The sequence below is a fragment of the Marmota monax genome, unplaced genomic scaffold (assembly GCF_021218885.2).
Source record: "Marmota monax isolate L192 unplaced genomic scaffold, Marmota_monax_Labrador192_F-V1.1 WCK01_AAM20220418_F8-fsc00122, whole genome shotgun sequence".
Classification (NCBI taxonomy): Eukaryota; Metazoa; Chordata; class Mammalia; order Rodentia; family Sciuridae; genus Marmota; species Marmota monax.
In genome coordinates this window covers 4580892-4597710 of record NW_026695223.1, presented here as the reverse complement: position 1 = coordinate 4597710, position 16819 = coordinate 4580892, and the positions used below count along the sequence as shown (strand labels likewise).

The 16819-nt window shown below is 45.0% G+C and overlaps 1 protein-coding gene across 11 annotated transcripts in view; it reads left to right on the top strand.

Annotated features, from left to right (window-relative positions):
- Dennd2a (DENN domain containing 2A) overlaps positions 1 to 16819 on the top strand; it is a 105045-nt gene that overhangs the window by 70856 nt on the left and 17370 nt on the right. For 10 of the 11 annotated variants that reach the window (XM_058575770.1, XM_046434050.2, XM_046434047.2 and 7 more), the window contains 8 exons: positions 4535 to 4628; positions 5081 to 5131; positions 6071 to 6258; positions 9630 to 9739; positions 10841 to 10910; positions 12105 to 12182; positions 14129 to 14269; positions 16188 to 16336. In XM_058575770.1, coding sequence (XP_058431753.1) covers positions 4535 to 4628; positions 5081 to 5131; positions 6071 to 6258; positions 9630 to 9739; positions 10841 to 10910; positions 12105 to 12182; positions 14129 to 14269; positions 16188 to 16336 — 881 coding nt within the window. The remainder of the gene's footprint in view (positions 1 to 4534; positions 4629 to 5080; positions 5132 to 6070; positions 6259 to 9629; positions 9740 to 10840; positions 10911 to 12104; positions 12183 to 14128; positions 14270 to 16187; positions 16337 to 16819) is intronic. The other variant, XM_046434048.2, reaches the window with a different exon arrangement.

Below are 16819 nucleotides of genomic sequence, written 5' to 3'. Positions count from 1 at the left end.
GCTACAGCCCTGGCCCCTGCATGTGAATTTTAATTACATGTATGTGGGGAGCCTTCACAAGAAAATGAAAACCCAAAGAAGTTACTGGGCTTAAATACTTACATTCCGAGTCGAAAAAATTGTGGGAAAGTAACTGAAAGGTAAGGGTTAGTTTAGCAAGGCTGGTTTGTGCAGGTTTATCTTGGCCTCACCTCTCTGTCTCTAGTGATAAGAATGTTTCATCTCTCCCAATATAGGGAGGGCATCTTTCACATGGGAACTTTGTGTCCAGCTTCCAGGAAGAAGAGGGAGGGTAAGAGTGCCCACCTTACACCTGTGATTTTTAAGATGGGCACTCTCACCCAGAACCCAAAATAATCAGTATGCCAAAGCAGCCTGTTCTGAAGTAGGCAGGCTGTTCAGGACCCCTTCTGTACCAACTTGCTTTGTCAACTGTTAGAGTGGGAAGTCCATCGAACTCAGAGCCATGGGCTTTAGGAAGTCATGAACATCATAAAACTTTGTGCAGATAAGTTTGGAGGTCTGAGGGGACAGGACATTTTCTTTTTTTTTTTTAAAGAGAGAGAGAGAGAATTTCAATGTTTATTTTTTAGTTTTCGGCGGACACAACATCTTTGTTTGTATGTGGTGCTGAGGATCGAACCCGGGCATGCCAGGCGAGCGTGCTACCGCTTGAGCCACATCCCCAGCCCGACAGGACATTTTCTATATGTTACATTTCTAAGTTGCTGAGGCTGGCCTTGAACTTTTCATCTTCTTGCCTTAGTCCTCAAATCACCAGGCTTACAAGAATGTGCCAACACTCCCAGCTGTTCATTCTGATCAGATAAGTGGACGGATGTTTACTATAACTGTCTTCTTTCTTACTGGTTTTGGATATTTTGGGGGGAGATTCTGAATGGGTTTAAAAACCCTACCCCTCAAAATTTGACCCAGTGACATTTGGTTCTATTTTTTAGATTGTGGTAAAATATATATAACATAAAATTTGTCATTTTAATCTTTTTTTTTTTTTTTTTTTTTTTTTTTTTGGCACTGGGGATTGAACCCAGAGGTACTCTACCACTAAGCTACATCCCCAGTCCCTTTTATTTTTATCTTGAGACAGGGTCTTCTTAATTTGCTGAGGCTAGCCTTGAACTTGCAATCCTCCTACCTCAGCCTTCTGACAGAAGTTGCAAGTGAGTACCACTCTGCCCAGCTCATTTTAACCATTTTTAAGTGTACCATTCAGTACATTCATTGCACTCATATTGTTCAGCAACCAGCACCCCCATCCTTCTCCAGAACTTATTTGTCTCCTAGACAGAAACTACCCATTGCACAGTAAGTCTCCATGTCCCCCTCCTCAGCCCCTGGTATCCACCTTCCTACTCTCTGTCTCTATTGATTTTACTATTGTAGGTACCTCACATAAGTGGAATCATTTGCCCTCTGTGCCTGGCTCATTTCACTTAGCATGATGTCCTTAGGGTCCTTCCATATTGTAGCATATGTCAGACTCTCCTTCCTTTCTGAGGCTGAATGATATTCCATTGAAGGCATATTCTACATTTTGTTTATCCATTCATCTCTCACTGGACACTTGGGTCGTGCGTACTCTGGCTATCATGAGTAATGCTAACAGTTCATTTATACAATGTCTGCTTTTGTGGGAAATGTAGTTGGAACACAAGGAAAGGAAGAAAAAGGGCCAGTTCAGGAATGTGAGCATGCCAGGGGATGGCTGGATAGTCAGGGTAAATACAAAGTAACTGTCACACAGGCAAGAATTTGAAGGTTATAGAGGAGGCTCATTTGAATCAGGTTCAAGGCAATAGGCAAGGGAAGCACTGGTTGGAAGTGAAGGGCTAAACGGCCATCAGAAGTCAGAATGCTCAGGTGTCTAAGCATGTGACAAGGCATTGGGTTCAGCAGACAACAGGAATGGGACCCAGTGCTCCGCCTATGGAGAGATGCTGGTGAGCCATTCTGGGGAGCTGTTCCAAGGTGGGAAGAATAGAGATGGGGACTGGCAACAGCTGATCACTGCACTCCCCTGGGACCTGTCCCCGGTTACGCATCCCACTCCTGTTCTTCTCAGCACACCAAAGAATTCCCCACACTTATGGGTCAGCATATAATGCAGCTCCCTTTAATATTGCTGGATGGTTTGCTTCAACTGTGCATAGGTAGACCTCTTTCTCTCCCAGCCAGGTTATCTACAGGCTTCCACTTGCTGAAAGGAGCAGGTGATGCTGAAAAGTCTGGGGTAAGGCACCCCAGGGGTTCATCAGGAGAGGTTCTGCTGCAGGCAACCTGGAGAATGTGCCTTTAGGTAGTGATGTGTGTAGAGGGCCTCACCTTGCAGCACTGGGAGAGGTTTAGAGAGTACTTCACAAGTCCAAGGACAATTAAGAACCTTTATCATAGAAGCCCAGGAAGTTAGTACCAGAAGAGACTTTTGAAATGCTTCAGCCTCCTCAATTTTTTAGCTGAGAACACTAAATAATGGAGGCCAAGTGATGGCCACAGACCCCCACCCAGCTAGAGGCAGCAGAGTCCAGAACACTTAAACCAGATTAAAAAATAAGATTTAAATAATCATAGAACACAGAAAATAGTTACTACTATACATTTTTGTTCACTAACTTATACAGACAAAAAAATGTTAAGCCAAACCTAATGGCATGCACCTGTAGTCCCATCTACTTGGGAGGCTGAGGCAGGAGGATTGCTGAGCTCAGGGGTTCAGGGCCAGCCTGGGCAACAAAGTGAGACACTATCTCTAAAAATAACAACAAAAAGTTATATGACATTGAGGGCTGGGGCTGGGGCTCCTTGGTAGAGCACTTGCCTCGCATGTGTGAGGCTCTGGGTTCGAGTCTCAGAACCACATACAAGTAAATAAAAAATTTAAAAAAATAAAGGCCTATTGACAACTAAAAAAAAAAGGCTATGTAACGTTGAACATAAAGCTATATAGCTATCTGTGTAAGAAGTAATAAGGGAGCTAGGGATATAGCTCAGTTGGTAGAGTGCTTGCTTTACATGTACAAGGCCCTGGGTTCAATACCTAGCACCACAAAAAAAAAAAAAAAGAGGAATAAGAATAATTTTCTGGTTGTGGCTCAGAGGTAGAGCCTAGCATGTGTGAGGCACTGGGTTCAAACCTCAGCACCAAATAAAATAAAATTAAGACATTGTGTTCACCTATAACTAAAAAATAAAAATTTTTTTTAAAAGAATAATTTTCTAAACCACACAAAACAACTGATTTTGGAGTTCCTCTGTGTGCAAGGTTCTGAACCACCTGTGTCATGAACATGTTCTCTGTAACAGCAAAACCTAGGGACCCAGCAAAGCAAAATATGTCAGTCCACACTCACCAGATTTCCACACTCTCCAGATTTTCAGGAGAGGAGGGGAGCAAGCACAGGTAACACCAAACTCTTATTTGGTCACCAGCAAGAAGAGCACTTGCCTTTGAAGCAGGTCTGCATTCACCCAGGCAGCTGTCATAGGCAGCAGACAGCTCATCTGCTCTGGAAAATGGTGGGGCCAGAGAGCAGGGGCTCTGATGGTAGTAAAGGGTGGAAGCCATCTGGGCCAGGTAGCCTTCTAGGAGGCCTGGGATATGTCACAGGTGCACTTTCTTCTCCCCCAGTACTGAGGATTGACCTACATCCCTAACCCTTTTTTTTTTTTAGATGTTGGTGGACCTTTATTTTATTCCTTTCTTTATATGTAGGGCTGAGAATCAAACCCAGTGCCTCACACATGCTAGGCAAGTACTCTACCACTGAACCACAACTCCAAACTCCCAACCCGTTTTTTTGTTTTTTTTTTTTTTGGTTTTTTTTTTTGAGACAGGGTCTTGCTAAGATGCTGAGAATAGCCTTGAACTTGGAATCCTCCTGCCTGAGTCAGTGGGACTATAGGCATATGTACTTTTGCACCACACATGTGCTACTCTGGGAGTACATGAAGGACCTGTGAGTCAGAAGGAGTGCTCCCATGCGGCGGGATGGTGTACTCCAGTACAGGGCACAGCTCCATGCAGGCCCAAGCGGGGACCCAGGAACCGCTCTAATCCCTGTTCCCATCCTGCTCGGAGCTGTACAGACATTTTTTTGAAATGGTTCCCACCATAGGCACCCTCCCTAGGAACTGTTTTTTTCTGTCTCTTCCTTTCTTATTTAGTTTAGGGAGCAAACACTCCTTCCCCAGCTACAGTGACATCTCAGGGTGAGGCAGTCACACCATGAGCCAATGAAATTGTCTCCTCATGGTCCCAGCTGGATGAGTTAGCTTGTGAGACAATAGCGGCCCACGCGGCAGTGAGGGGCAGCCTCCTCTGATTTTCTTGGCAGTCACATTCCCATGTGGCAGAAAAGAATGCCTAGAAGAGCCATCAGGCAGTGGGAAGTGTGTCCCTCCCCCTCCCTGGCCCTCCATCATCCTAGGAGAGAATGGGCAGCAGAGGAAGGCCAGCCACACCTGGGAGGGGGCCAGGGGCTGCTAACACTGGCTTTCCTTCTTCTGTATCTGGCAGCTGGTGTTGCGAATCAACGCCACTTATGAGGCCCGGAGAGGAAAGAAACGGGTGAAGAGGCTGTCCCAGTCTACGGAGAGCAACTCAGGAAAAGGTGGGCCCCCAGCACACCTCTCTCCCTGCAAGCCCCTGGAATCATTCTCCTAGAAGTTGTGTCCTCTTGTTTCTGGTTTGCTCGCCAGAGAGGGAACAAGTTGGTGCTTGGTAACTTTCTGCAATTGTCCTTAGGGTGGCAAAGAGCAAGGAGCTCAGCCTGGGTGGTACATGCTCTGGATGCCCTGGCCTGCCATGGTAGCTGTCTTCTGGGCTCAGCAAGCCCGAAGGGCCAGTGTCGCTTGCTGTAATATTTGATATAAGAGCCATTTTAACCCGAATATTAATTTGGAAATTACTTAGTATTAATTTGGGAATATATTGAATTAGACAGAGTTTGTGTCACATTTAAACAGATGACAAAACATTTCCTCTAAACTAGAAATTTGGGTTCTATTTCCTGCATTAAAAGAATTCACATTTGCAACTTCCTTCCTTGCCCTTTTGGTCTAGTGACAGACGAGAACAGTGAATCTGACAGTGACACCGAGGAGAAACTGAAAGGTGAGAAAAGCAGCTGCTATGCGGGGCACACACAGGTGACTTGGAAGCCACAAAGATGGCCCTCCTCCCTTGTGTAAGGGAAAGATGTGTGCTGCCCAGGTTGCTGTACAAGGTGTGAGTGTCTGAGAGGACAGTGGGACCCATAGGATGTGCAGAGGCAAGCCAGCCATGCACCGGACCACAGGGACGGTGCTGTTACCCAGCCTGCAGCTCGAGGCATCTTGCTCCTCACGCGTCTTGTGAAGTTGTTGAAATAACTCATCCCTGTGGGTCTGACATTTGGTGATCCACGTCCAGGCTCTACTGAGTTTTCCAAGATTTCTCAGGCTCCAGGGAGAAGCCAAAGAAAGCAAGTCAGGGATGCTGAGTAAAGTGACCTGGACCTGTTCACTGGGCAGCCCTGCCTCATTCACCTCTGCCACAGCTGCTCCCTGGCCACCTCTGGAATGAGCAGTGTGTTTCCATTGGCAGGAGAAGAGGGAGATGTGAGGTCCCAAGTCAGTCAAGCCTCTGCCAGTTGAGCCACACAGGATGTTTACAAAGCTCACAGCCCCAAGAGCACGATGGCCTGGCTTTTATCACATCACATAAACTGAAAGATGAGGGGGATGGGGTACGGGAGAAGTTAGTGTCCCCATCCCAAAGACAGATGGAAGCAAGGTCTTCATCAGCCTCTGCCTTGAGGCCAGACAGCAAATCCCTGGCCGAGTCCCACAGTCTCAGACTCCCCACCCTGATTGGTGCTGCCCGTCAAATGAGAGCTGTGCCTCCCAGAGATTGGCAAGGGTCCAAAAAAAGAGTTTTCTATTAATTTGTTAGTTGTAGAAGCATTCTGGGGATTAGAAGAAGGACCCCGGAGCTGGGGGTTACATGACCTGTGTACTACGCGGCCACATTAGCAAGTGGGTCACTGCGGGGCCCTGGTTTCTGTCTCCCCAGCTCACAGCCAGCGCCTGGTCAACGTGAAGTCCCGCCTGAAGCAGGCCCCTCGGTACCCACTGCTTGACCGGGAGCTCATTGAGTACCAGGAGAGGCAGCTTTTCGAGTACTTTGTAGTGGTGTCTTTGCACAAGAAGCAGACCGGGGCTGCATATGTGCCGGAACTGACCCAGCAGTTCCCTCTGAAGGTACGGGGAGGCCCTGTAGGCTGCCCGGGGCTGCCATATTCTCATAGATTCCGGGAGGTGGGAAAGTCTGAGGAAAAGCTTGGGTCTAGAACCTTAAAAATGTACCATACTTAGGTCTAACAAGTTTAAAAAAAAAAAAACTGCTCCTAGAGAATGACCAAAGTTCCTTGGAGGACAGATTCAAGGACTCAAGTACAGGCAAAAATACTTTCTCACTCCCTGACCATCCCACCACTCTGTTCTCCCTTTTTTTGTGTGTGTGTGGTATCAGGGATTGAACTCAGGGGCATTTAAACACTGGGTCACATCCCAGCCCTTTTTATTTTTTATATAGAGACAAGATCTCACTAAGTTTCTTAGGGCCTTGCCGCATTGCTGGGGCTGGCTTTGAACTAGTGATCCCTCCTGCCTCAGCCTCCCAATTCTCTGGGATTACAGGTGTGTGCCACAGTGCCTGGCTCCCATTCTCTTTGTCCTCCCCCAGTCTTATCCAGCCAGGTACAACTCTTTCCCACCTATCCTGCCTTCTCCCCTCAAGCCACACAGCTCTCCACAGGTAGTGTGACATTTGTGTCTGTGCTGAACATGTGCATGTGCATCTGTTTGGGTATGCAGGAGAATTCCCATCATCTCATGATTCATGGGGATGTGGGTTTGGATTTCCCGTCTTTTAAATCATGGTACCTAAAATAATGATGCTACTTAATAAAGCCTACAGTGATATGGCAAATAAAATATAAATTATTCTTGACTTTGACATTAGTATTAAAGTGATTCTACCATATTTTAATCCAGTTCAAGCAGAATTTATGAAGAACATCTGACATTGAGGGGCTGGGAATGTAGCTTAGTTGTGGATACTCACCTAGCATTCTCAAGGCCCTGGGTTTAGTCCCTAACACAAGGAAAACAAACAGAAAAGCTGTTTTCTACTTGCACCTGCGAGATTACAAAGATGAATGAAATGGGTTTTCTGTCCTCAAGGAGTTTACATTCTGACAAGAGGGCATAAGATAAGCATACCAAAAGGCAGACAGGACTCCATAAGGTAGAATGTGATGGTCATCACATCATGTGCACTCAGGGGGGGAGCATCCCGCTGTTTCGGAGTCTCACTACTCCAGCCTAATCCCAGCTCCTGTGAGCCTGGGTCCCAGCCTTCTGCCTCTCTTCCACAAGCCAGCCTTTCTTTCTTCCTGCCTACTGTGGACAGCACATCAGTCAAGACCCCTCCTTGGCATTGAGAGAAGTGATGAAAATGGAAGCAAACCACGGGCACAGGCACAGACCCTCCAAACTGTCATCTATTCCTCTTCCTACAGCTGCCACACCTCTAAGGAATGAGCCCTGAAACCCCACTGCCATGCATTAGCCCACTGGGGCGCTGCCCCATGGAGAAGCTCAGGTGGACTGACACCAAGGCATGAAGGACCCTCCTGTCATCCTTGGGACCCAACACATCAGTGTTCCAGGAACAAAGCATGAAGTCATGAATTAATTAGTTAGTGAATCACCAGAACTGCTGACTATTTACCATTTCTAGCCTGGAGTCTCCAGACTCCCAGACATTCCCATGAAAACCTTTTTTTAGTAGAAAGTTATAAAATCACTGTTGAAAAGAGACTAATTCAGAAATGTGTAAAGGAAAAAAAAAAAAACATCTATAATCCCACTACACTGAGATCATGCTTGCTAGCTTTTGTTATGTTTTCTTCTAGCCTTTTCCCATAGTATAATTTTCTTTTGGGATCATACATTATGTGATTTTTTTTTTGGGGGGGGGGTAGGGATTGAATCTAGGGGCACTCTACCACTGAGCTCCCCCCCCAGCCTTTTTATATTTATTTTTATTTTGAGATAGGGTCTTGCTAAATTGCCCAGGTTAGCCTCAAACTTGCAGTCCTCCTGCCTCAGCCTTCTGAGTCACTGGGATTATAGACATGTACTGCTGTAATTAGCTGCAAGGCTGGTTTTGGGGGTTTTATTTTGTTTTGTTATTTTTTAGTGGTGCTGGGGATTGAACCCAGGACCTTGTGCACATGAGGCAAATAGTCTACCAACTAAGCTATATCCCCAGCCCCTACAAGACTGTGGCAAGCAATTGAAACAAAATAAGAAATTGAAGGAAATTATTACAGGAGGAATTTGTTAGACATTATAAATTCGTAACCTCAGAAATTCAGATATATGGTATTGCAAATGAATGAAGGTAACTTTAGCACAAGGTTTTCCTTTACTTTTTATAAAGGAAGTTTAACAAGTGTAAACCTATAAAAAAACAAACAAAAAACCTTACATTTCTCAACACTTAAAATTACAAATTAGCCAGATGCAGTGACACATGCGTTTAACCCCAGCAGCTCAGGAGGCTTGCTAGTTCAAAGCCAGCTTCAGCAAAAGTAAGGCACTGAGCAACTTGGTGAGCCCCTGTCTCTAAATAAAATACAAAATAGGGCTGGGATGGCCCAGTAATCGAGTGACCCTGAGTTCAATCTCTGGTACCCCTCCCCAAGAAATTACAAATTGAGGGGTTCAGGGCTTAGCTCAATGATACAGTTCAGGCTTAGCATGCTCAAAGCCCTGTATTTGATCCCCAGCACCAAAAAAGAAAGTACCAATTGATAAATTGACATGAAAGCTTGAGTAATAATTAGATAAATGATAGAAATGATAATTAGAGAATTATAAATTGTTCCTTTTTATCTCCCAAACAGATTCCTGTTCATATACAAAAGAAGCAAACTCATGGACTTTGTCTATAGATCAGACTTTAATTCATCTTGTTCCTTAACAAGATATCCACCCAGTCTGTGGTGTGTCAGATACTGTCCTGAGTGCTGGGTTATCAGAGAGAGATTAAAAAAAAAAAAAAATAGGAATAAAGAAAGGCCAGAGATTACAATCATTTTTCTTACTCACTCTAACACTAGCTGTGCAATCTGAACAGATCATTTACCTTGTCAGGATGTATTTTCTGATCTCTGAAGTGAGAATGGTGGGCTGGACACTCTTTGAAACTAGTCGAATTTTACAGTGTAATATAATTTTAGTGTCTGTATTGACTATAAATAGTGTACCATTCTTTGGTGGGCCCAGAGATTGGGAAACCAGCTCAAAGCTCTGGATCCTGGAACCTGCCATCTGGAGGGCTTGCCATGGAGCTTTCCCTTACCTATTGGAACACATTTCATAATGGACTTCAGTTGGAACTGCCCTTGGGGAAAGGCCCCACAGACTGAGCACAAACCCTTCCTAAGGGAGGAGATTAAGTAAGGGGCAGTTACACCTGCAGAAAGGTGGGAGACAGGAGCCTCGTCACTGTCCAATGCCAGAGTTTATTCTTGAACCTTCTTGCACCTTTCTCTCTACAGTTGGAAAGGTCTTTCAAGTTCATGAGAGAGGCTGAAGACCAGCTGAAGGCTATTCCCCAGTTCTGTTTCCCTGATGCCAAGGACTGGACTCCTGTCCAGCAATTTACCAGGTATGTGCTGGCCTCTCCTCACCCCCAAAGACTTTTAGGCAGGAATTAAGAGATGGGATTATGGGGGCTGAGATTGTGGCTCAGCAGTACAGCGCTCGTCTGGCACATGCGAGGCCCTGGGTTCAATCCTCAGCATCACATAAAAATAAAATAAAGATATTGTGTCCAACTACAACTAAAAAATAAATACTAAAAAAAAGAGAGAGAGAGAGAGAGATGGGATCATGGATGGCAGACCCCCTAGGTCAGTCATACCATTAAGCAAACCTGATGGGCTCTGGCCTAAGATTTCCCCTGTGCTATTTTTAACACTTCCCTGAAATGAGATCACGTTGCTACATGTGCAGTTATAGGGCCTCAAAGGCAGTCTGGGTGTATGTGTGTTTCATGTGGCTTATGAAGGGAATTCTTAATCTGGGCAAAGAAGGAAGCAGGCATTGCCTGTCACCACCCTTACCCAGTGCTCCTGAAACATTTCTTCTACCTGTTGCTTGGATTGCGATCAGTTTACATTTCTACTTTAGCCCACATTTTAAGATGCCAGTATTTCCCTTATCTGCTGCTTCCACAGTTGACCAGGCTTAGTAGGCCACCTATCCTGTGTATCCTTGAAGGTGGCCTAGCAGTCTTCAAGAACAGTACAAGCCTTAGGATAGTTGATACAAACAGTGCCCTGAGAGAGCTACACAAGGGCCAGTGCTGAGAGGCCCAGAACTGTCCTGTCCTCAGCTACTCCCTCACGGCGTCATATCCCTCACCCTGAGGCTCGCAGAGGACAGTGCCTATCCCTCCTCCCTCTACTCAGCCATAATTGTAAATTGACAGTTGTATTTTATTTAATGGGATGGCTCAGGTGATAGAGTGACATGAGAATTCAGCATGAAAAAAAAAAAAAACTCATTTTCTCTCACAACATGTGGCATTATAGATCTTTGCTTGCCTGACATTTACTCCAAAACTGTGACCACAGTCTCAGCAGAGAAGGACAGCAGGTTAGAAAGCAACTCTTCTTGACAGCCCTCCAGCATATCCCCTGGTGCCCTCCGTGTGGCGCCTCTTGCTTTGTTCTGCTTCATGATGCTTGTGTGCTTCCCCCCACAGTGAAACCTTCTCGTTCGTCTTGACTGGAGAAGACGGGAGCAGAAGGTTCGGTTATTGCCGGAGACTACTGGTTAGTAGTTTGCTCTCAATCAGCTGCCCTGTGTGGATAGCCAGGTCTGAGATGTGCATATGCTGCAGGAGAAGGAATAGGAGGTGTGGCAGGTTCCCCAGGGCAGTTACAGACAGATTTGGGGACTCACCTGAGTTTTTTTCGTAGGTGGAAGTAATATCTCCATTTCTATCAAAAGGAAAATACTTTATTTTCCCACCAAATTAAAGACTCTCCTCCTCTCCTTTAGCCATATGTCATTTTAATGTAATATGCTAAACAGACCCTGAGTGCTTAGTAAGAACGTTCAGAATGGTTGCTAAGGAGAGAAAACTCAAATAATTCAAGAGTGGCCCCTATGGAACAATCATCTTTAAAAGTCAGAAACTTGTTCCAAGGAAGTGATCATGCTAAAACATTTTATAATTTGTCTTTTTGAGGCCCATTCTTTTAAAATCATTAGAAGTGATGAATCTTTTTCCACTGCAAGCGTATTTGAGTCTTTGAAATTGGCTAAAAATCGTTGAGTCAAGTAATGCATGGCACATAATAGGTATTCAATACATATTTGTTCAATTAATTAATGGGTAAAAAATGTGGCTAACAACTGAAAACGTTGGGGGCTGGGATTGTGTGTCAGCGGTAGAATGCTCTTCTAGCACGTGTGAGGCCTGGGTTCAATCCTCAGCACCATAAAAAAATAAATAAAAACAAAATAAAAGTTTTTTAAAAAATTGAAAAAGTTAAGTGGGATAATAATTTCTATTGTTCAAATTACTTTTAAAGTATTGAGACTGATTTTTCTTTTGATTTGAAAATTAGCTTAAAAGTCTATTTCCAAAAACATCTTCAGAAATTATTTTTCACTTGGAATTATCATTATCATAACAGATATTCTCAAAATAACTCCTCAGTAGTAACTACAGTGATATGGGTAAACAAGTTAATAAGCTTCTTTCCTTTGTAGTTCTATAGGCCATATTGAGTACCTGCTGTGTGCATAGCACCGTTGATTTGGGCCCTTCGGGAGAATGAAAATATATATAATGTGTAGCTAGAAGTGCTTCCTGACTGATGTGGGGTGCTGATAACTGCTCACCTCACTGTTGTTCAGAAGACACCTCATGATCTTCTGGCACATGATGGACAGCTCCGGGGACTTTCCTCCCGGAGGTTGCTAATGCTCCTCTTGTCCTTCTGTTTCTCTACTCAAAGCCTGGAGGCAAAGGGAAGCGTCTTCCTGAAGTGTACTGCATTGTGAGCCGCCTGGGATGCTTCAGTCTCTTTTCAAAGGTGAGAACTTGGCCCTGGGAGGAAGCAGTGGGAAGGAGAGGCAGGGCCCAGAGGACCTGGGGACAGGCCTCCCCAGCTCCTCATCACTGTCTTCTCTGTTTGCCTTCCTGTTTCTTTATTCCCAGCCTCACCTCATTGTTACCTCTGTCCTCTCATCTTTGGTTCTGGAGGATGGGCCCAGAAAGTAGAAGAGGGGAGAGAGTAAGGTAATGGAGTGCAGGGAGGGCCAGGCAGAGGAGCTGCCCAGAACCTACCTGCCAGGTGTTTTACTTTCGTTCTTTTAAGCATTATTTGTCATATTGGTTTTTGCTGGGGAAAAAAAAAAAAAATCAGAGATTCATGTATGTATGTGTAGCTTTCTGAATCTGAGTGTTGTATGCATATGTGTGAGATTTATTATTTTTTAAGTGTTCTGTGTTTATCAAAATATTAATAATTTGGTCTTTTCTGGAAAATGAACCACTATATCAAGACATGAGAAATGCTATATTAATTTAGCTCATCCACCCAATATTCTATATTGATGTAGAACAGAATTTTTATCCTATGTGGTGCTGATATCAAAAGTTGGGTAAAGGGGACTGGGGATATAGCTCAGTGGGGGAATGCTTGCCTAGCATGCTCAAGACCCTGCATTTAATCCCTAGCACTATAAAATTTTTTTTACTATATATAATCCAACCTTCGTTTCCTGTATTAATCAGACATGAGTATCTAATCCATTAATTTATTTTAAATCCTGCTTGTATGTATATAAATTTCAGTCTGAGCTTCTTTTTCAGTCCCTAAATCTGTGTGGGTGGATATATGCTTCCTAGAAGCATTTCTGAACAAAAGTCTACTTCCTGCTCACTCTCCTTCTTAGTTCAGTAGAAGCCTGAGTTATAGGGATATAGAGGGACCTCTTGCCATAGTAGAACTTGAACTTCCCTGCTAGACTTAATGCCATCAGTGTGATCTGAGATGTGGTCTCTCTCTCTGCTGCACCAGGGGGCAGTGGCTTCCCACTCAGGTTGGTCATTTATAGCTCTTGCACAGTTGCATATTGCTGCCCAGGTCAGCCTTTCACAGGGGTGTGCTCAAGTGTGGAATTGGGCTGCGGGTCATAGTGTTTGTGGTGAGAAGGCCTGTGGAGCTGGAGGTGAAATGGCTCCTATGAGCAAGTCCAGCTTTGGCCACCAGCAATAATGCTGTGATCAGTACTCACATACACATGTTTATATGAACATGTTTTCATCTCTCTTGGGTAGGAACCTTGGAGTGGCTATGTGCTAGGTCGTATGGTGACTTTGTTTAACCTTTTGAGAAACTGCCACAGTTTTTAAAACTGGCTTGACTAGTTTACGTTCCTACCAGAAGCATATGAGGATTCTAATTTCTCAATTTCCTTTTCAACACTTGTTATTATTGTTTGATTAAAGCCATTCTAATGAATGTGAAGTGATAACTAATTGTGATTTTGATTTACATTTCCCTGATGACTACTTCGAGTGAATTTTTAATTCCACAAATAAATCATGTATCTGTTTATGTATTATGGCCCCTTAGAGGGCTACAATCCTTTATAACATCTAAGTTTCTTTACCACCTTCCCAAGAACCAGTTTTTACCCCATTGGGGACAGTATCAGGCCCACTAAGAATGAACACAGCAGCCCAATAAGTCACATGCCAAACCCAGAATGAAGAGGCAAGGAACTATACTTTACCCTTTAGTACTAGGAACTACAAAGTCACACTGCAAAAGCAGCAGACACAGAAGGGAGAAGAATTGGGACCAATAATGCCTTGAGTCAGAGCACCTGTAATCTAAATGTGGCCTGATGAGGTCTGCAGGGCCTCTCCGTAATTCTCGAGTCACCATAGCAGGCCCACTCCCTCTAGGATTGAGCTACACCTTGGTGCTCTGACTTCGGAATCGCTGAGCTGCTTTCCTGATCCTTGCAGATCTTGGATGAGGTGGAAAAACGACGTGGCATCTCTCCTGCCCTTGTCCAGCCCCTCATGAGGAGTGTCATGGAGGCCCCTTTCCCAGCCCTGGGCAAAACCATTATTGTTAAGAACTTCTTGCCTGGTTCAGGGACTGAGGTGAGTAGTTGGGTTCCTTTCCTCTCTAGGAAAATGGTCCAGTCAACCAAGTCCAGTGGTCAGAAAGGCTGGCTTTCAGCAAACAATCAAATTCAGTTGTCTACCTTGCTCCTCGGATGGGTCCAGATTACTCCTCAGAAGTTCCACACTCGGTCCAATCCATTCAGCCCAGGCTTCCACCCCAGGGCAACCTCTAAGAACCATGCTGTGGGGGGCACGTGTATTACTTTGCATGATATTGGCCTTACTGGTCACTGAGCATCTTTACCTTCTCTTAATTGCCCATAGTCATTCATAAATCTTATTTGAACCTATTTACATTTTGTATCTGCATCCCCTCTATAACTTTTCATGTAAAACAGATTCTTTTCAGGGAAAACAAGCTCAGGGACTGTTGTTTATTCAGCTCAGACTTTGAAGCATGTCCCTTCCTTGACCAGACTGGGATTTGATGAAGGAGCTTGTTTTTTGTTGTTTTGTTTTTTTAATATTTATTTTTTAGTTGTAATTGGACACAATACCTTTATTATATATATATATATATATATATATATATTTATTTTTCAGTTTTCTGCGGACACAACATCTTTATTTTATTTTATGTGGTGCTAAGGATCGAACCCAGTGACCCGCTCATGCCAGGCGAGCACGTTACCACTTGAGCCACATCCCCAGCCCCAATACCTTTATTTTATTTATTTATTTTTATGAGGTACTAAAGATTGAACCCAGGGCCTCGCATGCACCAGGTGAGCGCTCTACCCCTGAGCCACAACCCCAGCCCTGAAGGAGCTTATTTTTACCCTTCCCATCTTCTTCATGTGGCTCCATGGACATCAGAAAACTGATCCCATTTAGCCTCGAGTCTCTACTTCCAAAGGCCCTGGCAAAAGTAGGTCACCTCTGGAGACAAAGGAAGGATGAGGTTGAGACTGGGACATTCTAAACAACCCAGTTTCCCAGCACAGAGAGCTGTTGCTAGCGAGCCTGAAACCATCCCATACCAGTTACAGGTGGTTCAGCCATGGGGTGTAGCAGGAGGTTTGCTGTGAGTGAGCCCCGTGTAGATAGAACACTGGGCATGTACAATGCTAAGAGTAAATTCTAGTCTCTGTTCAGCTCACCATGGAGGAGTCAGCTCTTTAAAGGGGAAAAACATGGGGTGAGAATGTCACTCAGTGGCAGAGCGCTTGCCTAGTATGCATCAGGCCCTGGGTTCAAACCACAGTTCTTCAAAAAAGAGAGAGAAACACATGAGTAGCAACTTGATAGATTCAGGAACAGCAACTATGGAATGATGTACACACTGGGTATAGATGAAAATGTATCAGAACATGATTGTAATGGGACTAGGGAGAATTAAGAAATATCTGGCTGGGTATGGTGGTCCACACCTGTAATTCCAGCTACTTGGGAGGCTGAGGCTGGAGGATCACAAGTTGGAGCCAGAAAGAAAGAAAGAAATGCCTTCTCAAGAAGTGCGTCTTAGTAGTGCTGCTCAGGCCTGTGCCTGTGATCCTGTTCCAGCAGGTAATAATCCCCGTGAGACAATGGCATTTTCAGTGGGGACACTAAAGTCTAGGCCATTTTCTAATAGTGAGAACTCTCCATGGGGAGTCCAGATGTGTTCTTAGCAAGGGGGAGCCTCCTGATATTTTGGGTAAAGGGCCACTGATTCTGACATCCACTTTTCTGGCCTCCATCCAAACTGTCCTCAGTTGAATGTGAGGCATGTGCTTCTCTCCCCAACTACCTCCTTCTCCTTCCCCAGTCCCTTTTGTTTTCCTCTCTTTTCTTCCTGTTCCCCTGCCAGTGGGTCATCCCTGCTAGGGACTTCAGAGCCCCAGGGACTGTGTACACCTGGGAAAGGTCTGGCTGACAGGTGGCCTGCCTTCATAGCTGCTCTATTCCCTGGCAGGTAATCGAGCTGTGTCGCCCACTGGACTCCCGGCTTGAACACGTGGATTTTGAGTCTCTCTTCTCCTGCCTCAGTGTCCGCCACCTGGTCTGTGTTTTTGCCTCCCTGCTTCTGGAAAGGAGGGTCATATTCCTTGCAGACAAGCTCAGGTACCACTTTGGATCCTTCTGCTGGAGTGTGTGAATGGCCTTAGACTTGAAGTGTGTAGAACAGGCCAGGTTCAGGGGAGAGCTCCTGTGGGTAAGAGTAGGAGGCAGTGACTGCTGATGTTGAAGGCCTAGAAGACACTAGTGACCTAAGCCAAGGCAGGCTCCCTGCCTGCTTGCCACGGGTCCTGTTGTGCACTAGGCACTCTGTTATGTGTGAAAAAAACAGTGGGGTAAAAGGCACAGACCTGTCCATAGTTCTCAGTCCAATGAGGGGAACAGGAAAGTAACTGGACACACCATGTTGGGAAGGCTCGTTAGATGCAGTTAGTTGTGGAAGTGGATGGAGGGCCCTTGTTCCCAGGGGAACTCTCTGTACAAAGGCAAGGAGGCAGGAAGCCTCACACATCACATTCAGGACTACAGAGGAGCACACTGTGGCTAGAACAGAGAAGGTGAAGCAGGCAGAGGTGGAAGGATTGCAGG